This window comes from Motacilla alba, chromosome 1, assembly GCF_015832195.1.
Source record: "Motacilla alba alba isolate MOTALB_02 chromosome 1, Motacilla_alba_V1.0_pri, whole genome shotgun sequence".
NCBI lineage: Eukaryota > Metazoa > Chordata > Aves > Passeriformes > Motacillidae > Motacilla > Motacilla alba.
The window spans coordinates 64,710,393-64,738,112 of NC_052016.1; the positions used below are offsets into that span (position 1 = coordinate 64,710,393).

At 39.2% G+C, this 27,720-nt stretch overlaps 1 protein-coding gene across 1 annotated transcript; it reads right to left on the reverse strand.

The window, feature by feature from the left end:
* Nucleotides 1-541: 541 nt before the first annotated feature.
* DNAJC15 (DnaJ heat shock protein family (Hsp40) member C15) lies at nt 542-27,720 on the reverse strand. Its single transcript, XM_038133975.1, has 6 exons — nt 27,571-27,720; nt 20,500-20,551; nt 19,004-19,077; nt 12,244-12,320; nt 10,319-10,389; nt 542-3,008 (listed from the first exon to the last, which is right to left on the reverse strand). The coding sequence occupies exons 1-6, from the start codon at nt 27,670-27,672 to the stop codon at nt 2,938-2,940; spliced, it is 447 nt and encodes a 148-aa protein (XP_037989903.1). The 5' UTR covers nt 27,673-27,720; the 3' UTR covers nt 542-2,937.

Consider the following 27,720-nt stretch of genomic DNA (forward strand, 5'->3'; position numbering starts at 1 on the left):
GCAACACGTGAAAAATGAGTCTGCTTGTACTACAGATGGACAGAAATTGCACCAGAATAAATCAACCTCTATGCACTTTTCTTACACAAAAACACTTACTCATTTGACAAGTAAGGAAAATAGTCTCAAGAGGCTGATTATTTTTAAGATTAAATTACCAGGCTATGTTTTTAAAAACAGCAGCATCCTGTTCTTCCTAGCTCAGCTGAGCATCAATCCAGGTGCAGTTTTGCAAGGCAGTATCCAAAGACATTCCTCAGCCTGCCATGCTGATTATCAGCAACAACAAATCGAGCAGCACTTCCATGATTTGCCTTTCCCTGTCGTATATTCATCCTTCTAATATCATTTAGTAGGTAAAGCAAGCTGTGCAGGTAAACAGACAAGAAAAAATATGCTATTGTATGTGTGATGCTTTCACAACTGCTCCTCATTAGCTTCATTCATTTTACAGCACTTTCCAGAGACAGGACGAGCCAGTTAATCTGCTAAATTTTTTAATTTGTTAATTTATTAAATTTGTTAAGCAGTCAATAGTCTGTTCTGAAAAAAATGGACAAAGCAGAACCAGAACTCTGTTTTATTTCTTTTTGTAAAGGACAATCTCTCTCATAACTGAAAGGCAGAAAAAAGTGTTTCATCCAAAATAATCAGATATAAATAATTATATCAGGAAGGAAATTATCAAAAATAGAATCTCACAGAAAAAAACAAATCATCTACTTCTTACAAAGACATGGGAAGTTCATTTTTAGGAACAGAACAATAAGCCATCTTTAATGCATCTGTTTTAACTGATAATTTAGAACAGCTCTCTGCAACACATTTTACTCAGGAAAAATAAGGTAGCTATATGAAAACAACAGCTAGTCAGTTCAAAATCATTAAGTAGAATGGTTTTACCACCTACCATTCACATCAATTTTGGTTTTGCACAATGATTCATATCACTTACAGATTCCACTTAAGAAAATTAGGAACACCACAGTTTCACTTGTCTCCTTCCAGCATGAGAACTGTCATGGTTCCATTTTTTGCCAATACAGACTGATAAACCAGTGAAAAGAAACTCTAACCCTAAATGTGCATTACTTGATGGCTACTCCTCCAACAGGAACCAATTAAAGCTACTGCATAGGAATCAACTATTTTCATTCAAGATTCTTGTATTAGAGCATTAGTTATATGAAGCAACTGTAGGACTTGTATAGCTGGGAATATATGCTATTCCCAGGCAGGTTTCTCCTGGCAGTCTTTTTTGCTTTATCCAGTGAAATTGTGCAATGTCTTGCCACTACAATTGCAACAAAGTCTCTAAGGTACTTAGAATTATTCTTTTCTTTTAGGGTCGACTTAAAATTTTTCATCTCCCTTTAATGAAAGTAAGGGAATTGTGACAAAGTGTGAGGAACCTGATAAAAAAATTGTATTTTTTCTTCCTTTCAAGGAAAAATCCACATAATCTGAACATCCATCACTGGATGAACTAAAAATGCATGTTCTGGTGAATAAATAATTCAAGCATCCAACCTCACATTAACTGCTCTTAGCCACTTACCTCTGGCTAAATAACCTAGAAAATGGAGTATCTAAATTTTGTATTTGTAGCACTTCAGTAAGCTGTTTGTTGTACCTCTAATGATAGAGTTTGAATGGACACTAGAGGTTTTTCAGTCTTGCACTGAATGCACTAGACTGTCTGTGCTTAGGAGATTTAACTCAACTGCAGACAACTTAGTGGTAGTAATCTGCAGCAGCCAAGTGCCCCAAGTAGCACCTACCCTGAGCTGTCAATTAAAACTTGCTCTCTCTGAAGTCTGAGATCCATGACTTCAGGATTCCCCAAAGCCAGCACTAGATTGTTAGGATGCTACATAAGGAGGGAGGTATGTATGCTCTGGGATATGAGGCATAATGCAGAAATGTAAACATTACTGAAGAACTAACCTAGGAAGTGCTCCTGGAGCCATGTGCAAAGCAGGTACTCCTGTTTGTTCCCTACTGTTATCTGTCCTACACCAGGCTCACACGACTAGGCTAACCTAGACAAGCAGCAGCCTGGAAAATGCACCTAAACCATGCCACATGGACCTACCTTCTTTAATCCCACTGCCATGAAAACCCTTGCAGAAAACCCCATGTTTACCCCAACTGCTAGAGATTAAACATACTCTGACTTGAAGTAAAAGCATGTCTAAATAATTACTTGACAATTTCAGAGATCCTTTAATATGTAAAAGAGGTAACCAAATCCAAGAATCCTCCTTCATAGCTCCAAACCCCAAAAACACACCTAGTGGAAGCTGCTGTCTGTAGTCCAATCAGTCATTTTGTCCAGAGTTGCAGCTCTCAAACTGCAACCATGAACAAACCCCATGACTTCACAAATAAAGAGACACAAATAAACAGTAAGGGGGTGCTGAAAACTTGCTAAATGGGGTCAGTCATATTTCCTGTGACTCAATGCACTGTCACAGATTTTATGGTGACCCTAAAGATAGAGTTGTTCCTTTACTAATGAGGAAACAACCCTACATTAAAGACTGGTTTAAAATTTTTATTTTAAAAGATCCAAAATTTAACAAAAGAAACAAAAAAAGTACTTCTGAAAAAAACACATTTAAAAGAACTTTCTCAAGCTTGTAAGGGATTATAATTCAGTAAGAATACACTAAAATTGGGACAGAATCATAGAACATCTTCAGTTGGAAGGAATCCGTAAGGATCATAATTCCAATTCCCTGCTCCTTGCAGGGGCATAACTGTACATAACTTTACATAACGATAGAAGATTTCAGTTTCCTTTTAAATAATCTTAACATTTTAATTATGACAATAAATATGAACAATCAGTGTTAAGAAACTGTGCAGAACAAGCAGATGAAAGTTATTGCACAATGTAGCTGCTGAATCTCATGTGACCCAAGGTTTCGGGTTTCAGTTTTTGGCACTGGATTCCAACAAGTCTTTTGCTTCATTTATTTTAGTTGCTAGGTAAGGTGATCCACCTGAGAAGAGAAAGGGGAAAGGAATACTGTTTACACATTAGTACTAAGTACCAAACCACCTCACTTGCAGCATCTCTTTATTATTCATTTTTATTATCTCTTTCCTACACAGATCCTTTTGATACAAATGACATTGATAAGAAGTAAACTAATGGATAAGGAAACATGAGAAATGTAATCAAAACTGAAATCACTGTAGAATAACACAGAACAACTTGTCTTAGAGAGAAGACTGAAATCTGAAATCACTTTACATCCTGTGATTTAGATCTGCAGTGAGATGCTACTGCAAATGTATGCAAGGTCAGCTGTTCTGAACATTCATTCAAACCTACCAGCAATTACTTCCACTCATACTAAAAACTGAGAGGTAAAATTTTAAAATAACTTTGACACAGAATTATTGTGCAAGCTTCTCCTGTGTGAGATGCCCAGAGTTACCAGCCAGAAACCATCACATTAAAGCTATTTAAACATGGTATGCCTTCTAACTCCTAGCGCTGAACACTGCCATTGCTCTACGCTCCATCTAACCATCTGATTACAGTTCAGCAGTCTTTTTGTGTCTGGGGTTTTTCAGTCTCCCCTTGAGTGCCAGCCATCTGCCCACAGTCACCAAAAACAACACTGCAAGGTCTATATCAGTAACTTACCATTTACTATAATACACCTATATTTTAATGTGAAAATGTGATTCCAGCAGTACTGTGCCCTGCATAGCCTTTCCCAAGGCATTTGTTATTTTTTGCATTCACCATTCCCTTCATTCTATTAATCCGAAAAAACAATGATAGAAGAAACATGCAGAGCTAGCTGCAGACACATACAAATAAAAAGGTGAGGCTTGCTTAAAGATGTCTTTAGGTCATTGCTGCAGGAACCCAAATCAGTATAAAGTAATTTCATAGTGTAGTAAAACAACCAGGAAAAAAAAACTAAGTTATTTTCCATGGTTTGGTCTTTTTTGAGTGTTTTAGTTCTAGTAAGTAAGGCACACTGGAGGAAAGTGAGGCAGGGCAAGGGATAAGTGATGAATTGACTATTGAAAAAAGAAATTTTTTTCTTTTCTTAAATCAAGTAGCATTGTAGCAAGGAATACGATTGTGAGCCATTGAGGAGCACTGTGAGTCATTGAGGAGCAGGAGGTGGAGCTTCCTTGTTTCTGGGTGACTCATATATAGAGGCCTCTGGGGAGCGCAGCGAACAGGAGCGGGCAAACAGGGTCACAGCAGTTTGCGCAGGCAGGGAAAGCAGGCAGGGTTGCAGGTTCTTGCTAGTCAGGTGAGGTGTTTCTATTGGCTACTTGATTTTGGGCTTTCTCCTAGCAATGGTTTTAACCTGGTTGAAATCTGTGGTTGGTACAAGTGTATGTGACCAAATGGTGACCTCCAAAAAGGATGTATCTGTACAGACTCATTCCTGCCTGGAGTGTTTGAGCTTATCCATGGTTTCAGGGGGTGTTGTGGAGGAGGCCTGCCTACGGTGTGAACAAGTGAACTTCCACTGGCGGCCGAGCTTAGAGAGGAAGTTGAAAGATTAAGAATTATCAGGGATAGTGAAAGGGAAATAGACTGGTGGAGTTCAGCCCTTACATCTTTAAGGGAGGCCCACCAAGAGCCAGAGGACTCACACACCTCTCACTGTCAGGCATTAGAGGGGCACCTAGTAGATGAAGCGGAGTGGAAGTACATCCCTGCTCGGGGAGGTAGTAACAAAAATCCCTCCTGCCCCCATCCCCTAGCCAGGTGCCACTTCAGAATAGATACGAGGCCCTGGATCTAGAGAGTCAGCCAGATGAGATGATTTACAAGAAAATCATCTGCCCAATGAGCCTCCCAATTATGACTCCTCCAAAAAATGGATTACCACCTCTAACATCAAGAAGAAAAGAAGGGTAGTTGTAGTGGGTGATTCCCTTCTGAGGGGGACAGAGGGCCCCATATGTAGACCAGACCCATCCCACAGGGAAGTCTGCTGCCTCCCTGGGGCCCAGGTACGAAATATCACTGAGACTTCCTAGGCTGATTCAGTCCTCTGGTTATTACCCACTACTGATACTCCAGGCTGGCAGTGATGAGATCGAAAAGAGGAGTGTCAAGGCGATTAAAAGGGAGTTTAGGGCGCTAGGTCAAGTGGTTGATAGGACAGGTGCTCAGGTAGTGTTTTGCTCAGTCACTTTGGTGGCAGAAAAAAATAACAAAACAAAAAGGAGAACTCACATCATTAACAAGCGGCTCAAGGGTTGGTGTCATTGGCAAAATTTCAGATTCTTTGATCGTGGGGCAACCTTTACAGTACCTGCTCTACTGGAATCAGATGGGATACATCTCTCTGTTAAGGGCAGGAGGCTTTTAGCTCATGAACTGGCAGATCTTGTAGAGAAGGCTTTAAACTAGGTTTCAAGGGGGAAGGGGATGCATCTGGGCGGTCTGGAAGCAGGCCCAAGGATGGTAAGACTGTGTTAGGGGAGAAATCAGTAGCCCAGCTGAGGTGCATGTACACCAATGCACACTGCATGGGTTACAAACAGGAAGAGCTGGAGGCCATGGTACAACAGCAGAACTACGATGTAGTCGTCATCACAGAAATGTAGTGGGATGATTCACATACTTGGAGCACTGCACTGGATGGCTACAAGCTCTTCAGAAGAGACAGAAAAGGGAGAAGAGGTGGAGGGGTGGTCCTCTATATTAGGGGGGTTTTGGATGTCATAGGTATTGAAACTAATGACATTGAAGTTGAGTCCCTACGGGTAAGAATTAAAGGGGAAGGCCAACAAGGCTGACATCCTACTGGGAGTCTGCTATTGTCCACCCAACCAGGATGAAGAGGTGGACAACTTATTCTATAAGCAACTGAACAAGGTTTCAGGATCATCAGCCCTTGTTCTTATAGGCGACTTCAACCTACCAGACATCTGCTGGGAACTTAATACAGCAGAAAAACAGCAGTCTGAAAAGTTTTTAGAGTGTGTGGAGGATAACTTTTTGTCACAACTGGTGAGCAAGCCCATCAGGGGAGGGACTATGTTAGACCTGTTGTTCCCAAATAAGAGATGGACTGGTGGGTAATGTGAAGGTTGGAGGCCGCTTGGGGCATAGTGATTATGAAATTATAGAATTCTTGATAATTGGTGAAATAAGGAGAAATATAAATAAGACCTCTACGTTGGACTTCCGGAGGGCAGACTTTGGCCTGTTTAAGAGACTTATTCAGAGAGTCCCCTGGGAAACAGTCCTTGAAAACAAAGGAGTCCAGGAGAGATGGGTATGCTTCAAAGCAGAGATCTTGAAGGCACAAGAGCAGACTGTCCCTGTGTGCCAAAAGATGAGTGGACGAGGCAAATGTCCAGTCTGGATGAGCAAAGAGATTTTGAAGGAACTTAGAAATAAAAAAAAAAGGTATCATCTTTTTAAGGAGGGACTGAGCTGCTAGGGCATGTAAAAAAAAATTAGGGAGGCCAAAGCTCAGTTTGAACTTAACCTGGCAACTTCTGTTAAAAATAATAAAAAAAGTTTTTACAAATATTTTAATGGTAAAAGGAAGGGTATAACCAACCTCTGTTCCTTATTGGATGAGGCAGGCAACCTAGTAACTAAAGATGAGGAAGCAGAAATGCTTAATGCCTTCTTTGCCTCAGTCTGTAGTGGTAAGACAGCTTGTCCTCAAGAAAACTGTCCTCAGGGGTTGGTAGGTGGTGCCAGGGAGCAGAATGGTCCTCTTGTTATCCAAGAAGAGGCAGTTAGAGAACTGCTGGGACACTTGGATATTTATAAATCAATGGGACCAGATGGGATCCACCCTAGCGTGATAAGGGAGCTGGCAGATGAGCTTGCGAAGCCGCTCTCCATCATCTATCAAGAGTCATGGCTCACTGGTGAGGTTCCAGATGATTGGAAACTGGCCAATGTGACACCCATTTACAAAAAAGGTAGGAAGGAGGATCCTGGTAATTACAGGTCAGTTAGCCTGACCTTAGTACCAGGAAAGATAATGGAACAGTTCATGCTGAGTGCTATCACACAACACTTACAGGATGGCCAGGGTATCAGACCCAGTCAGCATAGGTTTATGAAGGGTAGGTCATGTCTGACCAACCTGGTCTCCTTCTATGACCAGGTGACCCTCCTGGTGGATGCAGGAAAGGCTGTGGATGTTGTCTATTTAGACTTCAGCAAGGCCGCTGACACTGTCTCCCACAGCACACTCCTGGAGAAGCTGGCAGCCCACGGCTTGGACAGGAGCACTCTGTGCTGGGTTAGGAACTGGCTGGATGGCCTGGCCCAGAGAGTGGTGGTGAACGGTGCTGCATCCAGCTGGTGGCCAGTCACCAGTGGTGTCCCTCAGGGGCCTGTACTTGGTCCAGTTCTGTTTAATATTTTTATAGATGACATGGTTGAGGGCATCGAGTCCTTCATTAGTAAATTTGCAGACGACACTAAGCTGGGAGCTTGTGTTGATCTACCGGAAGGAAGGAGGGCTCTGCAGAGAGACTTAGATCAGTTGGATGGATGGGCAGGGTCCAACAGCATGAAGTTTAATAAGTCTAAGTGCCGAGTTCTACATTTTGGCCACAAAAATCCCCTACAAAGTTACAAACTGGGGACAGTGTGGCTCGACAGTGTTCAGGCGTAAAGGGACCTGGGGGTGCTGGTCGACAGCCAGTTGAATATGAGCCAGCAGCGTCCTGGTGGCCAAGAAGGCCAATGGCATCCTGGCCTGCATTAGGAATTGTGTGACCAGCAGGAGCAAGGAGGTCATTCTTGTGTACTCAGGAGGTCATTCTTCCCTGTACTCAGCCCTGGTGAGACCGCATCTTGAGTGCTGTGTCCAGTTCTGGGCCCCTCAATTTAGAAAGGACGTTGAGATGCTTCAGCGTGTCCAGAGGAGGGCAACAAGGCTGGTGAGGGGCTTGGAACACAAGCCCTATGAGGAATGTTTGAAGGAGCTGGGGTTGTTTAGCCTTGAGAAAAGGAGGCTTAGAGATGACCTTATTGCCCTCTACAACTTCCTGAAGGGAGGTTGTAGACAGGGTGGGGTCGGTCTCTTCCACCGGGCAGCAAGTGACAGAACACGAGGACACAGTCTCAAGCTACATCAGGGAAGGTACAGATTGGATATAAGGAAAAAATTTTTCACCGAAAGAATAATAAAATACTGGAATCGTCTTCCCAGAGAGGTGGTAGAATCACCATCTCTGGATGTGTTTAAAAAAAGACTGGACATGGCACTTGGTGCTACAGTCTAGTTGAGGTGTTAGGGCATAGGTTGGACTTGATGATCTTAGAGGTCTCTTCCAACCTCATTATTCTGTGTGATTCTGTGTGATTACTACATGGACTACTGCTTCTTTCACAGAGTAGATAAGAAGATCAAACAGACAGTAAAGACTAAAACCTGCAATAAATAATGTATTCCAAGTAATTTTTAAATGTGCATTGATTTTCTACATGTCTAGAATACAGCATCTTAAACTAAATTCACATCTGTTGGAAGTGTTTTCACTACATTTACATCCTTAAGTGCCATATTAATTTTGTAGCCCTCCAATGAGAGGAGATTCAATCTCATGATTGTTTAAGTGTTTATTTATAATTAAGGCAAGTCCAAAAGCTTTCTCTCTTTTTTTTTTTTTTCCTGCGAGGAAATATTCTTTCATAAAATTTGTAACTGATAACTTAACATACAATGTATCAATATAAAAACACTTTTAAACTGAACTGTAAAGATTAACAAGCAACCATGTCAGTAGTACTCTCTGGGGATGTTTTTATGCAGATTTCTATACATTTCTTATTTATTTCTAATATTGCTCCAACAGTTTGGATCTCAGAACACATGTAACTTAAAATCTGCAATTACTGCTCTTTCATCTATCATCTCCAGGTGGTAAAATATTATTTCAAAATTACATTATACCATTGAATATTATTTTTAAATGAACATCTGTGCTACCCAGAGCCAGAAGTGATCTATACACAAGCAAACAAGCCTCTCTGTGATGCCACATGTTCAAGATTACTCCAGGCCCTCACTCTGCAGCTGAAGATACTAAGGTTTTATTCTACAGCCATGCCAGAAGAGCTTCAGGGGCATTGAGAAGCACAAATCCCTACAACTGGTGCTCCCACTGAGAAAACGCTCGGTGTCTCACTACCACGCAGGAGGGCTCACTACATCCATCCAAACCTACACTGTGCCCAGCTGCAGGGGCATTAAAACTCCAAGAGCACAGCATTAAAATCTTTGTTAGGGTCGTTAGGATCATCCTAACAGGAAGCATCTCTTCATATACGCTCAATATCCACATGGAGATTCACAATTCTCTTTGGCTCACATGCCCACATACTGCTATAAAAAATGTAGAAGTTCATTATTAATAAAACTTGACCTTATAGGGACTCTGGTAGTTAAGAGACTTTTGACCACTGTAATATATTAGAAATTAAGAAGAGAATTTCCTTTCTAGGTCTGTGCAACTTGTACATTACAAAAAGAGTAAAAAATGAAAGTTTGAAATCAAACAAGCAGGACAACTTTTAAACTAAACTGAGAGATGAAGAGAGAAAAGCATCAACTAAACACTTCCCATGGCCAGTGGACACACTTTTTCATTTTCTTAAAATGGGGTGCTGGTAGGGAGCCTATAATTCTGTCAAAAAGAAATAAAAACCCTCTGATTTCCCCTTTTGACTTCTGAAATACAGTGCAACTCTTCACCATCTGTTATTTTAAAGCAGAGACAGCAATGAACATATGGGCTTTCTTTTTCAACCAGCTGTAGTGTAGTTAAAGTTATAATAATAGCCTTTCTCTAAGATAAATTTACATTAAAAACCCGGCCAGTAAAGCAACAGTGCCCAGCTTTACATTCTTTCCAAGTGAATTCCATAAAGTCTGAAATTCATCAATGATGTACTTAGTAACTGTAAAACATTTCCCCACAAAAAATTACTTTCATGCATGCAACTGGTCCATCACAGTTCAAACCAGGAATTTTATTTTAATGTAAATTTTTTATAGCTTATTTTTTCCTTATTTTTCAAGAAGTTTTTGCAAAGTGTGGAAAACTGGTCTCCGAGCTCATAGTCTTAACTGAAGCAGCACAAGTACAGAAAATAACTTCAAATAAAAATGAGTAAAACCGGTTCATAAAGCTCAGTTTATCTGAGAGGACACACAGAAGCTCAAGTCAATAAACAACAAACAATTGCACTTGATGTGGTTATTTTCACAGTCAGAAAACCGAAAGGATCTCATTTAAGCCTCCTCCTTTCCAGCCCTAATTAAGAAAAGTAATAATTATTTACCTTTATCAGGATGATTCAAAATCATGATTTTCCTATGTGCTGTTCTGATTTTGTCCTTGCCAGCAGATGGACTGCAAAAAACAAATTGAAGTGCTTACAAGAAATGCCAGAGCACTCAGGCTAAAAATTAACAGTTTATACTGGCTTCAAAAATAATTGAAACTTGAGATTTTCACCATCTTGTGGACAAAACATAAAACTGCATCTCTGAGGAAGCAACAACAACAAAGGCAGGTAAAGCAAAGAGAATGACATTTTTCGAAAGCCTGTGTATGTGACACATACAAGTATCTTTCAGGTTTTTGTAGAATGTAATACATCCACTCATTTAAAATAAAAAATTTGAGGGGGGAGAAACAGGATATCCCCGGCAGTTCTAGGGTATATCTGGTTGGTTATTCTAGCATTAAATGCAGAAAACACAATTTTTCCTCCAAGAAAATAAATATCTTTATGACCAGTGACAAAACAACAAATATTTAATATTATCGCATTTTGTTCTACTGTAAATATTTTTATAGCAGCTATAAATATTTTTTCTTTCTGCTGGGGCCTGAAATAATGCCTGTATGTGTTATTTTTGCAAAGCTGTTCAAGGTGTTACATTCAGGGACATGTTGATTTATAGGTGCTACCGACATAATATTGTTTACTTCAATGACATACATAAAATATGTATTTGGCCTAAATTAAATACAAAATATATACCTTACCAAACAAATAACTACTTATGGATGCAGTATGCCAACACAGTAAAACTCTTGTATGCAAAAGGACAGTTTGAATGGTTTAGTGTTTTATAATTTGTTAGTATGCAGAAATGAATCAGTGTTTTCCACTTCAGGTGACTTCTTAATCAGTGATGATTCAATTAATTAATCTTTATGTAGATACAGCCTGAATGCAAGGTATCAGCCCAACTAAATTTCCGAGGTAAACAACATCTCTAATTATTATTCTGTCACAGTGAAATTAGGGTATGTTGCAAAAATAGTTCACAGAACTGCATAAGAAAAGAATGCTTCAATTGAACAGAAAGTAACCTAGAAAGTAAGAAACAAACAGAGAGTGAAGGGTCTTGGATTATATAGATACAATGATTTATCACACAACTATAAATAACAATCATCTATATTTTGATTTGTATAACTGTTTTTAATACTAAAAAGGAAAGCTGTTCTACCACATTTAGCACCTCAGATGGTTCTAAACCATAACTGGGGAAAAGTGGCTATTGAGTATTACAGAAGATCATGCAGGTCTGCTCAAAGGAGCAACTGTGAAAAGAGGGGTTTACTTCAAATTTGCTTCATTTATGAGATATTGTTTATCCCACAATGGGCTCTAAAGATTCTTTATCACTAGGAGAAAAATATATAATGCCAAAATCACATTTTTCTTGACTCGCAATCTGACTCACATCAACATCATGCTGCCTTTTAACATCACCCACTGGCCAAGAAGTCTATTACTGTGGTGGGAACAGCTGATACGCTGGAGGGCAGGGCTGACATTCAGAGGCACCTCCAGAGGCTGCAGGAATGGGCTGACAGGAACCCTTCACAAAATTCCACGAGGATGGGTGCAGAGCCTGGTACTTGGGATGAAGCCTCCCTTGCAATGCTAGAGGCTGGGGAATGCCTGGGTGGGGAGTGGCTCGGCTGAAAGGGACCCAGGGCACAGCAAGAACAATTCTCCACTGCAGTATGTTACCATGCCTTCAATCTAAACAAAAATCACATTTTTTCTGAGCCTGTTATTGTTTGCTTTTTAGTTTAAGCAGAGTACTAGAATAATTTGTAAGCCTTAGAAGTCTTTTAGAAAAAAAGTTATGGTTTTGGCAAGAGTATTCCACATTCTTGCAACATGCATCTGCTTCATTCGATACTTGCTGAAGTAAAAACATATTGATGCAACACACCTACCTTACACCTAAAATAAGACTTGCTTCTCGCCTACTCATTTTCTGTTCAAATCCTCCCTTATAGTATGATGAAAGACTCTAAATCGAAGAAAGGAAAAAAAAAGCAATAATTAGTTCATGTGCAAGGTGCCAGGAACTAAACTGTAGCTGTATGACCTCATTCAGAGCATTACATCCATCTATAATTTATTTCAAAGGCATGGAATGACTGGAAGCCATGTAATATGAAAGGACTTCTCCTGAGTGATAACACATACAAAAAACAACTTAAAAAAACCTACCTATGTTTTCACAATCTCCTACTGCTAATAAGATATTAACAGCTACAACCATTGAAATCCTGCCTCCAGCAAAAAAGTCCAGAATCAAAGTACATACTAGCATACAATGGTACAGGGGAGGGCATGGGAGGGAAAGTTAAGATAATTGTTGAGAACAGCACTGGTACCATCACAATGACAATTGCCAAAAGTGACAATATTTTGGCATCCATAGATGTTAGGCACAATCACTCCAGATATTTCTACAAAGGAAGTTGGTAAAAACCGCCACCATAAAAGAAATATAAGAAAAGATATATAAGAAAAGATTTGATGTGAAGGAATGTTACTACAAAAAAGTGTATCATGAGTTCTTTGACGGAATGCTGAGAAAGAAACAAGAAAAAAAAAAAAGAAACAGAAAAAATAAGAAACAAGAAAAATAAACAGAAAGAAACGAGTTAAAAAAAAAAGAAGGATTAGCATAATGCTATGCTATGCATAAAACTTTTGTTTTAGGAAACCACTGAGCTGGAGAACACTGGAAAATAGTGAAGTATATAGGGAAATCCTAAGTCTTTACATCCTTCCTTCAAAACCAATGACTGACACCTATTAGAAACAGGATCTGGGGTTAATTTTTTTTAAACTCATTGTCATATGAAACTTTATCCACTGTTTTAAGGAGGGAAGAAAAAACAGTGGAAAAAGAACATTAAAAAGGAGATGGAGAAGAGCAAATCATTACAGCTGAAGTCACAGAGAATGAGTTGAAAGTATATTTGTCAATCATAAATCTATTTTAAATTATAAAAACAACCTATGGAAACATCATTGATGGTTAGCAGTGATCACAATGTGAATGTTTCTGTAAGTCCCAGAGGTAGCAGATGTAGCTCCAAGCCTTGGCGAACTGGCACACAGAAATGACTCAACAAGACTAAAGTCTTTTCTTCAATGCAAAACCTATCAACTGGGGGAAAATAAGCTTCTTTTGTTGCTATCAAAGGGAAGTCTGGCCTGAGAGCTGTGACTATTTTTAGGTATTCCCTTTACCCCCAAGTAAAATGTGCCTGGCCCTTGAAAAAACACTCCTCTCACTAAATAAAGTCATTCATATTCAGTGAGAATTTTGCCTTATGTGTACACAAGCTCTCTTATATAATTTCAAAACCATTATACAGCATTTAAAGGGCTCTGTCTATGATATCTAAGAAAAGCCATTAAGCTTAGGAGAGATATTCATCCAAAAGCATAATTCAGAAATACTTCACCTATTGCTACCATAAAGTCACATGCAACCACAGAAAGAGATTTTTTTAGTGTGTTATTGTCCAAAAGGAATTTTATCTTCCTTCTTCCCACCCCAAACCATGAACAAAGTAGCCACTACTGTAACACTACAGGTATCAAAGCTGAAGGAAGTGTGGACATGCCATGCCAACAATGAGAATCTATGGAGGAGCCACTTCTGTAACTACAGGGTAACACAAAGCAGGTCTGGAACAGTGCACATGGACATGACAGGTTAGAGGGTGCAACACTAAGGGAACACACAGTGCTCCTCTGGTTCTCTGAAGGGAAATTATGTCAATAATTTAATGGCCAACAGATAACACCCTTGAAGAGCAGAATTGCACAGAAATTTGCAACAATGCCAACAATTACTACAAGCAAAAGAGAAAAGCATACTTTAATGGTCTCTGAAAGTTTTTCCAGAAACATTTGCTCCCAAAGCAGTCTAGGTGCAGATGGTCTCCTGAATTCTTCTCTGCTCTTTCAACTCTGACACACAACTGTAATGCGGGAGAACACTAGCTTGCTATTAATGTAGAGAAGAGCAACATTTGAATATAACACAGCTTGTCTCTATTCTTGGTAGATTTAATCTAAAACACTATTTAAAATGAGAGACTAGGGAGGGATGGCTGCAAGCTTACATCCAGAAATATTTTTTCATGTTTTTAAAGCCTACTTCCTTGACACTGTTCTAACCTTAGGAAGCCTCAGTTCACCTCCAAGAGGTATGAAAAAAGAAATTCTGTACCCGGTGTCCTTTCACAGATAATCAGTTTGTTGAATTGGTCTCCATGAAAAAATATTTTCTTCCCATTAAGTGAAGGATGTAGAAACAATAATCAATTCTTAAATTAAGATCTCCATCCTAAGCAGAATTTAAAGCAAAAGGAAATTACACATAAAAGCATTTTTCCCATTGGTTAGAAAAAAGAGGAAAAAACACTGAGCCTTCATTTTAGGCAACACATAGGCAAATTTCTAGTTCCCTAATGAAAGCACTTTTGCATGCTACTCAAATGAAAATATTTTTTTCCTAGTTGTAAATTCTAAGTAATGGCTGGAAAGATATTTTTCTGTTATGAGAACTCCTTGATGAGCAGGCAGTTCTAGACTTGATTATTTATTAGCTCCAGCAATTGCAAAGAAAATTTTGTACTGGAAAAATCGTTGAAATGAGCTCTTCATTTCTTTGTACTATTTGGGGGAAGAGGAGGAAGTATCATTTAATTTGCTTAATTTCTTGCACATTATTACTGTTTAGCAATTTATATAAGTCCTCCTTTCTGAACAAATGCTATTAATAGGTTTGGGGCATAGGGAGGGACAGAAAATGGCTGCACTTGCTTCGCAAATGTCTGTTCAGTCTTGCAAATGTTCACAAAAGCAACCAGATAAGGAAATCCAATGCACAGGGACCATGACATCTTCAAGATACTTTTTCTTTCATAGCACAGGGAAAGCATAATCACTGTTTCCATGCCAGTTAAGAGAGTGAAAACACCAAAATTGAGACCATACATTATATTACATGGAGCAGCGAATTCTTCTGAAAACTTTATGTTGCTGTTCCAGGACCAATACAGTCCTCCACCAAAAAGGGAACAAACATCAGAGGGAAAAAACCAAACACAGAAAACAAACTACAACCACAAACTATAAGAAGCTGTGACATAATATACAATTTTGCTAATACCAATTTTAACTTCCTTAACTTCAGTTAGAAAAGAAATCTTATAAAATGGACTGCATTGTTCTCTAGAAACTTTATTTTCAATTAAGAACAAGAGAGAGCTGCTACCCTTACCTCTCAATTCAGAACTCCATGAGTCTGAGCAGAATCAGATCCAATAAAGGAGATACAGTGAGAAAACCTAATGATGTGCTACAGAAGACATCATTTTCTTATGGAACACAGAGTTTCATGATTGTGGGATTTGAGTATTTTAATAGCTCATCTGGCCTAGAATTTCTGTGTTTGTCTTCAATATCTTCTATCTATCCGTCAGTCTTTCAATCCTCAATATCATTGATTCCACAAAGAAAGCTAAGGAATGCTACTGAAATACCTGCTTCTTTATTTCACATTTAAAGGAAATATTAATAGTAATTTTATAGTAATATAGTAATATTAATGGCACTAATTCTGGGGAAGAAAAGCCAAATGACTACTTAGAGCAATGCACCTTCTACTGGCAACACTCTTCTCACTACACACAGAAACAAACAGTGTCACTGACACCAGTGACAAAACTACACTCAAAGTAGAAAAACCATTTCTGTGGGAGCAAGTATTATGACTTGCCACAGAGTGGTAATGACAATGTTTCCTCTAGTGTCTTTCTCCACTGAAAGAAAGATGGTAGAAAACTTCAAGACTAAATTACAGAAGCATTTAAAAATACATATTCTTAAATATGAAGTGACTGTCTTAAATGAGATGTAAAAATTCAGAATAAAGCTTTTACTCTCCTTATTATTTCTGACTAAAAGATGAGTGCAGTTGTTGGCTGTACCTGTTACTTACATATGTAAGTAAATAGGAAGTGTAAAATCCTCAAGATATGGCAAGCAGCATTTTAAATGATCACTTCATAATTGCTCAGCTTCACTTTTCCCAAATCATTTATTAGTGAGCAGACAGAAAGAATAAACTGCATTTGTATTACCTTATGTGATTGGGAAGGACCAACATCAACTGTGATTTCTACCACAAACAGAGCAGGGGATGCAATTGTAAATGGGGAAGGAAGAGTGGGGGCTTATGGAGGGAAGCAGCTAGCTTTTAAACAGCCACGTGTTCACAGACTATCAAGAAAAAGAAAGCCATGAGGGACAAGGTTTCATTCTAAAAAGCTAGAATAAGCACTGGGACCAAGTTATTGCCTTGCCTTATCCCCTTATAGGGACCAAGTTAGGTGCCTTTACCATATAAACCCAGCAAAGTAGCACTGAGCCAAGACACTGAAGGTCATGAGTTTATTTTTTTTTCAGTAAGCACAGGTAGAAGTACCAACTTCTTGGTAACCTTTGTCAGTACAGTGTAAAGGGCAATAAGCTGTCAATAAACATGATGAAAGTGCTAATTCACAAATTATACTCAGCAGCTTCATATTCCACAAAGTCATGTGAAACTACTAAAATAAGCAGTTTGGAGAATAAGCACTTATATAGGACCTTTGCATTTAATCTTTTGTCTATTGCTTCAAAGAAAATAATACATTGTTAAGGAGACAAAAAAAATTAAAATATAAACTGAGAAAGTAGTAGCTGTAGAATAGTAAAAATCAAATAATCTTGGCCAAGAATTATACAAAGATCTTCAATCTGGACAATGGTTGCAGAAGAAAAATAATATCACTATCCTCTCACAAATATAAAGCCAGAAAATACACACAGTAAATGGCAAACAGGAAGAGAGTCTTTACTGTTTCCAGTAGATCTCATCTTACACTGAAAATTTGTACTTTCAAGCTCAGAAATAGAAAAGCAGAAGAGATACCCTACTGGAAATCAACACACAATTCTGGGCAGAAAGGCAGGATATGAAATCAGACAGAGGATACTGCTCCAGGGACTGGGAACACTTAGAATGCAGAAGCTCTTGGTTTGCTCTTTATGGTTGTTCATGAATTCTGCAGGACTCAAAGTCACTGAGGTAAAAATGAGATAGGTCTGTAATGAGCTTGGCTCAGTCAGTATTGAGGGGTGCAGTTTCCTAGGAACAGACATCTCTCCATGCAGTAGCATGTCATATTTCAATGTGTTAAAAAGAGTCACTGCATGCTTCCTTGTGTGAATGTATCTGAATTTAGATTCTCTAGGCTATATCTACAAATGGATAGAAAAAGAATGGCTGGAGTAAAACAGCTAGGGAGGGAGGGAGGATGAAGACTGAAGCACTCCATACTCTGAAGCCACCATGTACTGCCAACTACATCAAGCAAGTCTTCAAGTCAGCCTGTATCTGTATCATGTGAAAGCAATTTAATTCACAGTACCTAAAGTCCCCTCTGTTGTTTTGGCAGGCAATACGGGAATATCTCAATTTTTTTTTTTGAAACAGGAAAAAAAAATTGATATTGGTCTCCCAACAGCAATGCAATAAGAGCGACAGAGAGCAAAAAAAGTTTTCCAGGAGCACCGTTTCTGGCTGAAACACATGGCAAGCAAACATAAATGTGGACCAGCCCCAAGAGGACAGCTGAACCTCCTCCCCAGGAAGCTAGCCTTGATCAAGCTTGCACCTTCAGCACAGGAAGACCAAGCACAGATGGCAAATGAATTTGGACCCCAGTGTCTGTCTACACAGGCTCTGTGCTGCAACTAGCCTAACATTAGTAGGTACAATGCTAATATCATGTTTTTTAAAAACCTACCTTTAGTATATTTTTCAGGAAATAATAATCTGCAACAACTACTCCCTGAACATGCTTAACCATCAGCATCATGAAGGGAATAGCATTATTTTGCTGTGGGTAAGTGTGCTACAAGCAGACATCTAGCTCATTGGGAATTACTTCAATCAAACAGGAATGGAACACATGTATTTATTTACCAGAGGAAAACACAGCCGCTGAAGCAGTAAGTAAATGCTCTCAAATATTCCCTGCATATGCATCCCACACAACATTCTACTTGATTTTTTTACCTCATTATTGTGTTTTTTAACCAGTAGGAAAAAACTGGTTAAAAGTTCAAATTAGCTGGGGAAGAAGAAAAAGACAACTCATATGTTAACTAGCACACAAGCTCTCCCATCTCCATGGCAACCCATCCTAGAAGTTCATCAATTTGTCTTCTTGATTTTTAACACTGTATCTAAAACACTCCGTTCTTTCACTTTTAGCTGCTGGAAATGAAACTGCGTGTCATCACTTTGCAATATTTCGGAATTAGCGACTTTCTCACCGCGTACTTGAACAATTTATCTTTACACTTACTAGTAAAGGGTTCCAAAACAAGGAACATCAGTAGAAAAAACTGCAACTGTTTATCAAACTCAGAAACATCTTTTCATACAGCTTTATCCGCAGGGATTTAAAATACAGAAGACATGCCAGAACTTACACAGTAGGGAGCAGTCCTACCCTAGGAAAAAAATTCTGTACCTGACACTTTACTGTATTTAACATAAAATCTCTCCTTTCTGATTATTTGAAATACAAAATCATAAATTTATTATAAAGTAGTATCTGAACTTACAGAATTTGAAATCCTCTTTGCTGCTTCTGTAATTGCCTGCTCCAATGGTTTCCAAACACGGAAAGCGTAACGACCTAAAAAAGATGGAGGTTAAATGAAATATTCACTAAAGTGCCAAAAAACACCCCACAAACAAGCTCCAACTTATGTTCATCAGTTTACAGCAGAAATAATTTTGTTTTTAAAAAACCCCAAACTGCTGGGAGAGGGAGAAGAATTTTAGTACACTGCATCCAAAAACCTAGTCATGGACTGCAAAGACCCATTGTGTTTACTCACTATTTAACTCACTAAATAAATAGATTTAAATACATTTCAATATGATGAATGAAGATACCTGCCTTGTGAACTTTAAGAAAAAGGGTGGTTTGAAACATTGGCTTTGGGTATACATTATTTATTAAATACTCTTCAAAGGTTATGTCTTCAAAAAAAGAAACCCATGTACTACACGTTTCTTGCTGTGATGCTGTATGCCTAATTACACACCTTGTAAATACTGCATTTTTAATTTCGTTAGGAAAAGAGGATCTTCTGGGATTCAGAGCCATTTAACTCCCCACTAGCACTGAGTGTCTATAGCCAGGAAAGACTAGAGGGATTCCTGTAAGGCTGTGCTCCCAGAAGAACAAAGCAGCTCTATCAACACCAGAATCAAGATTTATGCCATGTTACTGGAGGATTTTCCATATAAATCCTCTCTCCCCAGTTATTGTCTTAACTATTCTTTAGCAAGGTAACTTAATATTACACACAATGGAAAAACTGTTTATAAAATGTGGCTCTGCTTCATTCAAATAGCATCTTGCATTCATTCTTACAACACATATCATGTCCCTAAGTTTTAGTGATCTAAGACTGTGCCTATGGTAACACAGAAGTCAAAACCACATTAGACTATCTCTGTTGAAATGTTGTGATGTACCATTACCTCACTCTCTTAATGCTTTTTGTTAACCATTATTTAATGTGAAACTCATGCCCAGTCTTCAAACTAGAACCTATTTTTCAGTATAACAAACAGTCCAGATGCAAAGAGTTCAGGTAATAAAAAATGTAGTATGGAACCAGTTAGTATGACAAATCACTAGTCACTAAAACCTTTTATCTTCCTCTATTTCAATTTGTCGAGCATCACCTTCACATCACAGCATCTTGTTGCACTCTTCTGTACTAAAGGGCCTCTACACTGCAATATGTTACTAAGTAAATAAACTTTTCACCTTTCATTTTGCAGACGAAAAGCAGATGGAGCATTTTAGCTGCTGTCCATTAAATTACATTGTCCAGCTTTCTCCACCTTTTTAAAAAGAATTTTGGAATTTATTACTTTGAAGGCGGGCACAATTTTTATGACTTCTATAGGTGAACAAAATTTTCCATAGTACTCTTGAGCAACCTTTCTACTTTCCACTATTTATATTCACTAAAACTTCATTAACCCTTTCAGAAACTGCACCTCACAAAGTGAGAGTTCCGCCGGTAATTTACCTTACCTGCAAACGCAACAGCTGAAACACCAAGTCCGAGTGCTATCATAGTCCTGGCCTAAAGCAGAAAAACGGGAATCAGAATAACATGTGAATACTAATTTGACATATACACACCTTTACTTTAACAAGGACCATTTCTGATGTCTGATGTGGACATTTCATTTATAAGCTACGAAAGCGATGAAAGTAAGTTCTGTATTCCACAGGCTGTTAGATTTTACAGTTCAGTTCCATTAACCCTCCCCCATTCTATCAGGTTTAACTTGAACTACCCACTAGCAAATCAGTGAACACACACTGAAATCAGCTCATAGTATGCACTGATAAAAACACAAGGCATATAACTATACAGGATTTCTTGAAATTACTTGTGCAGACTAGTTCAACACAGTACATAACAAAGTATCAGTTTACTACAAAAACATGAATAACTAACTCAAAACTTGTGTATCAGGTGTATGTATTTTCCTACACAGTGCCTGAAAAAGTCAGGCACTTTAAGAGGGGTAAGAAGTATTCCGGGGATGATCAAGAAGCTGATGAAAGATATGAGAAAGGACTGCCTTCTCACATGTTTGCAGAATTCAGGAAGGGTAACCGGCTCTCCACTTCTGAAGAGCCTCCATGCAATCTTTGAAACAAAGGAAATAGTCATCTGCGGTATTACCTGTCTTATCATACGACAGTTCAATAATGCCTTGAATTTCCCCCCGGGAAGCCTGAGAAATCAGATTAGGTTTATCTTGAATTCAAAACATAATGACAGTGAAAATGCTTTTATCACCAGACTGTCTCTTCTATATATGACTTACTTCCACAATTATCCCATAACTGGTTTATACATTTTATACAAGCAATTCTGACAGAAGGACTTAAAGCTCCAACTTCAATGTGAATGCCCTAGTAACTGGATCTGGAACCCAGGTGCCTTTACCACTAAGAGCTCTGGGGCTAAAATACTTCATTTTCGATTGTACCCAACCTCATTTCTAGACTGTGGGAGCACGGGAAGAGTCTGGAAATACTGTTTTCAAAGCCTTCCTAGAGCTGGCTTAGTAGGACCTAGATCATGGGCAGCCGTACAAGATGCAGGCGCTGCCCTCATGCCCAGTGGCTCCTACAGTCGGCTCTGAAGGCGAGCAGCTGTGACTGCTGCCTGCAGCACTGAGCTCAGGACAGAAGAAGTCCCAGCCTCCTCTGAGGTCACTGGTAGAAGCAGCTGTATTCCTCTGGATCTAGCATCTGGATGCTGCAGATTTTAACTAAGTACCTACCTCCCTCCTACCTGAGGGGGAATTCTTGCCTTAGATATTTGCCTGTATATTACATTTTAGCAATTTAACTCTTCCATTTCAATGTAGTCTTCAGCCTCAATATTAGCATTCATTTCTGAATGTAAAAATAATGTAGTAGCTTTACGTCTGTTGTTCCTTTCAGTTCCACAAAATTTCCTCTCATCTTTTCCCCATGAAAATGTTTAAGCATGTTATCTTAAATAGCAGATGATGTAAAATTGTGAAGCATACAGTTCATCTCCTCACTAAACTAAAACTCTTTTCATTTTTTCTCACAAATCGGTATTCCCAGGATCTCAATATTCAAACATTCAAAAAAATTCCTCCACTTAGACACAAACCACAAACAGCCACCTTCCTGGAAATATCCTAACCCTATAGGAATTCTATATTATTCTGTCTTGTGGTTTGTGACCATGAATTAATATTCAAGGGTTTCCTTAACTCAGTCAGACTGACAGCAAGAATCTTTTACTAAGTGGTTACAGTCAATTAAGAGCTCAACAATGTGTGAAATAGATCATGCCGGAAAAAAAAAAAAAAAAAAGAAAAAAAGAGAATTATTAGCCTTTGATTGTCCAAATTAACTTATACTTGCTTTGCCACCAGAAAGGTGGTTTAAGTCAGCAGTTTACAAGACATGCAGGTTCCAACAAGGTATTAGCAGCAGACATCTCATCACAGGCAAGACCAAGCACAGAGACCAGACTAATAAATAATACCAGGATTCTGTCAGTTCAGTGCAGAAGTAGCTGAAGTGTTTTTGCACAGTAATCCGGCAGAACAATGCAGAGACCCCTGAGAGCCTTTGACAAGAGTCGGCCATGTCGGCTGGAATGCATTAGTCCCATCTCAGTGGAAAGCACCAGCAGTTAGTGGAAACTACTGCTGCCCAGAGTACAGCAGGTAAAAACAAACCATGGCAGCAGCCCTTGAATAGGAGCAGGATGCAAGATCAAGGGGAAATAAAAACAAGACGTAAAACCCATACAAAGCTCAAGCCAGAGAGGCACAAAAGACTGTCCATGCATTTAAGTGAGGTACAGGCACCAGAAAATCTGAGAAACGCTGCTTTATGGCAACTCACCTTATTTGCATTATGAGCACGTTAGAGAAGAGTCACTTGCCACAAATTAGCAAAGAAGTGATAACTTGACACACCAAAGCATCTTGAATGTTTGTTACAGTGTGAATGTATCCTAACTACACACATGTGATAAAGACGGAATTTGGATCAGTGTAAGATTGTAAGTTTGGCCTTTTTCTTGACACAGACTGTCATAAAAGCAGTGGCAACTTCAAGTATTAACCAGTAAATTCTTCAAGTCCAAATTGACTCAGTTTCCTTTTCCATGCTCTCTCAACTCAGTTGAATATTTAAAAGAATCAATCAAGGTCAGCCTGGTGCTTTGAAATGTAAAGTCCAAAGCTTTAATTAAATGCACTCCTTTCACGTCAATATTAAATGAAAGCAACTCGCTCTCTCTGTGGAAGGCAGCAGCTCATTTACAGCATGCTAATACAACTACCACCATGATCATTTTTGTCTCCTATTGCTTGAAATTGCATTTCATATGGGATAAATAAATAAATACATACACACTGACTTTCAATTATGACAGAATTGACCTTCCCCCCCACTCCAAAAATGCTGTTAAGAAACTTCCAAGATGTGTATTTTAAATGAAATCATTATGTTACAATCCAAGAGGGAAAAATAAAGAAATAAAATATTAAAAACTAACATCTGTCCCTTTCTTTATTCAATGAATCAGCTCCCAAAGGTTAGTCATCAACCCTATGCTATTCTGCTGATCTCAGTATTTTAATTTTACTATGTAATTCAGTCTTCAGTAACAAACCCTGCTAAAGGAAACTAATGAAAAAGTTATGCTAAATCTGTTAAACCTGAATTTTCTTAATCCTTTTCATAAATTAGTATAAGAAAACACAAGCATTAGAAAGGCAACTGCCAAGACCTGATTTACCTAAGCATTTGGCAAACAAAAGAGCATAAAGCATATTAATTAACACACAGTATGTTAAAAAACCAAACATTGTCTGCCTATTCCTTTAATATCTAATTCTCCAGTACCTTAATTTTTAGCAGAAGAAACAGGGGAGGATGAGGTATTATTTTTGCAAATCCCCAATCCATGGTGCCCTTCTAACTTAAACATATTCAAAAAATAAAATTACATATGGAGTTCTTCTTCTTCTTCTTCTATGAAGTAGAAAAAAATTAAATTTATAAACAAAAGGAGAATACCAAATGCATAATTTTAAAACTTCAGCACAACACTCTTACATCTGAAATTGGGCTGCAAATGCTAATGCTTTCCAAATGTTAAAACCTATCTTACTGCATATGATTTGGATTTTATACTGGTTCTTCTACTACAACTAGGGGAACCCCCTTCTCAGTCAAATGAAAAATATTTTGCTCTCCTCACTACTAAGTTTTGCACACACAGCATGAGTCCTACAGCCTTTTGCCTCAGAAACCTACAGTGAGCAGAACAGAATAAAAAGCACAGAAAAAATAATAATTTGTTTTCATGGGTTGAATGGCATTTTGCAATTAATCCATGCTTAATCGTGGACCAGCAAAATAGGAAGTAGGTACTCATATTCAACTAAATACAGACAAGTATAAATTGCTTAACAAACAATTTTTAATGCTTGGTTTGTTTGTTGTGGGTTTTTTTAGTTCTGTACATTGCTAAGAAGTACGATACACAAGTATATTAACTAAATGTACAAAAATATTTCTGAAAATAGACATTCCCTTAAATAAAAATTCTTGACTGGAAATATAAATGATTGTTTGGTATGGAAGATAGAATCAGGCTTCTATTCCTCAGAAGAGTAGCTACAGTTTATGGGAATACTGCTCTAGAGCAAAACCACCATCCTAACACTACATGGAGGCAGAACCATTGTGAAGTGGGATCATATCATAAACTCTATGCAACCAATTTGATTTCATAATCTAGTATCTCCCCTCTAGTCTTAACCTTCCTATGAAATTTAATTTGTTTTCCAACAGTGAATTAAAAGTCATTTCAGCTAGATGCTGTTCTCCATACTGACAGAATTCTCATGTCATTTTGTGTCCTTTAATTTAGAGTAACCTTTTTGGTTTGTATATAAAGCTACAACTACACTTCTGGATGGTTTTTCATAGGAAATTGAACCAAAGCAAGATTCACTAATAGAATAATTACCATAAGGTATTCAAATCAATCTTCTTGAGTGTGCACTAATTAACAAAGGCTCCTGTGGGTGGTCTTTGAGAACAGACTCCTCAAGTTTCCATTGCTGCTCTTCCATTGCTCCAAATGCTTTTGTAAAACAACTACAAGAGTAAACGTGACCATGATCAAGTGACTTTCAGCTAATACCCTGGACTAAGGAATAAATTGTAATAGAAAACTGTAGACATCCAGATTTCAGTCCTCTAAAGACACACCTCAGTCTCCAGACCCCAGTAAGAACATGACAATACTCACAACACAAAGCAAGCCATGCTAACTCCAAATGCAACTTTTATCCCAGATGGGTAAGAAGGCCCCAAGACTCAACAAAATTCTAGGAATTCCCTGCCAGCATTCCGCAGGAAGAATGGCCATGACAATAATGAGTTTCAGAGCCAGCTTCTTAAGATTACAAACTTGCTGTTAAATACACAGGAAGACTCTTCTGTGGGGAAAAAAAAAGTCCTAGACTGTAGTAACAATGAATAAATAACTTAGAGAACTGTGATTTTTAAACTGTGTTTTAAAAAAGTAGAAATATTGTAGAGACAACTTCACACACACAATTAGGTTAGGCAAGTAAGACTTTCAAGCCATTTAAAAAATGTGAAAACTTCACCATCTGGAGCTTTAAGTCATGTGCTTTTCCCATGTTCCAATGGGAACTCACTGTTCCCTGAACTAGTTGAAGTGACAGGAATGAAGAAGTGGGATAAAATCCCAGCATCCTTTATTCTAGAGCACAATACAGCATAGGAAACTTTGGAGTCAGTGCCTCCACCCAGCCTTTCTCACAGTAAAAAGTACCAGATGAGAATTACTTTTCTGAAACAGAGCTCTCCAAAACCTTCAACACTCAAACCTGCCTGTGGTAATAACATTTGCACAGTGGGTGAAAACGTGTCAGGTATCACCTGTTCTTGGCAGGGAATAAAATTTCTGGCCTTGTTTGTGAGTGCTGGGGCTGAAGCATTTCCATGTACCCCGCTGTGGAATCCCAGCAGATAAGGGACTAATGTGTATGTTCCAAACACCCACTGGCTGTGGAGCCAACCAAGGACTCCTGATACTGTGACAGGCAAGAACTGCTGGGAATAACCAAGGATCATTGGCATTAACATGCCGTGGGGAAGAAGATGTGGCTGGAGAAGGGGGAGGGCAGCGCTTTTCCCGCTCCAGCTCCTGGAGATACACACAGCACAGTACAGTGCAAGGATGAGGCCAAGCACTGGGCCAAGCAAGGGGGATTGAGAGGGATCAAGACCACCAAAGACCCCCGCAACAAGCCCTCCAGCTGGTTTCCAGAATTGCACAGAAAGAGAGAAACCTGTCTTCTTGGCAGGGAAAACCTATTGTGAAAAATGCTTATTTTATTGGTATTCCACAAATATTAAAATGAATATTGTATGTGTTCTGTTAGAAAGTTATTCTGCATTAGTTTTCTTAAGTAGTGTGTTAAACATAGTTTTAGGTTATAACATAATGGTAAAACAGAAACTATGCTATGCTATGTAAGAACTTTTTTTTTTAAAGAAAAGGAGTCACACCAGATAGCAGCCACAGGACACCTAAATCTTTCAGAGAAAGAGGATTTATTGCTCCCTTATCAGCTGAAAACTAACTTTTTCCCGCCTCACTCAGACATGAACACGCTGTCAGGATTAGAGGAAGAAGCTGACACTGACCAGACAGAATCCTTTGTTTGAATGGAATTTATGCATCATGCATGAGATGTGTGAATATGCAACAGGTGATTGTTTTTGTTAATGACTGTCCTTCTTCGGGCTTATTTTGCCCAGAAAAGGCACCGGACCGTGCGTAACTCTGTTCTTACTGTCTCGTATTGTCCTAATCTCAATTGTTCAAATTTTTATTACTCTAATTATATTGCTATTTCTAAAACCCTTTTATTACTATTAAACTTTTACAATTTTAAAAACGAGTGATTTGCGTTTTTCACACCCATCCATAGAAAAGTATCCCCAGGCACCCCCAAGACATTTCATCAGCTGGACTGAGGCTGGAACCAGGAGTGGTGATCTTCTTTACTCTCTCACTTTTCCTCTCTTTTTCTCTATTGTTCTTTAACTCACATCTTCTTTCCTCTCTTCCCTTTCACCCTACCTGTATCCAAAACCCGCTGCCGTGCGCTTACAGTAGCTCAGAGCCAACATTTCCACACCAACCGCATAACACGCTAATAAAACTTTCCAACTGAGAACCCCCTGCCTTCCGTCGTTCCTGGGACCACGAGCACTCAGGGACCGCGGGTGTGCCCTGCTCCCAGGGCTGTGCCGCCACTCCCGCTGCCCACGCTGCAGCTGCGCCCGCGGCAGCGGCCGAGGACCCTCTGCCCGCAGCCTCCCTGCCCGGCCCGGAGGGGAGCGCAGAACGCCCGTCCCCGCCGCCCCGGCCCCCGCCCCGCTCACACACGTCACCCTTCACACATGCAAAGGCCCGGGGACCGGACGAGGCAGTACCGCCCCACGGCCCTGGGGGTGGGGGTCCCGCCATGCGCTCACCAGCCCCCGGTCCAGCTCGGCTTGGCCCTTGCCGGCGCCCGTAGGGGCCCGGGCGTACTCGGCGTAGCGCAGACCCTCGGAGGAGGCGGCGGCGCCCTCCATGATGGCGCGGGGAGGAGCGAACAGTACGGGTCGGCCGGAGGGACAAAC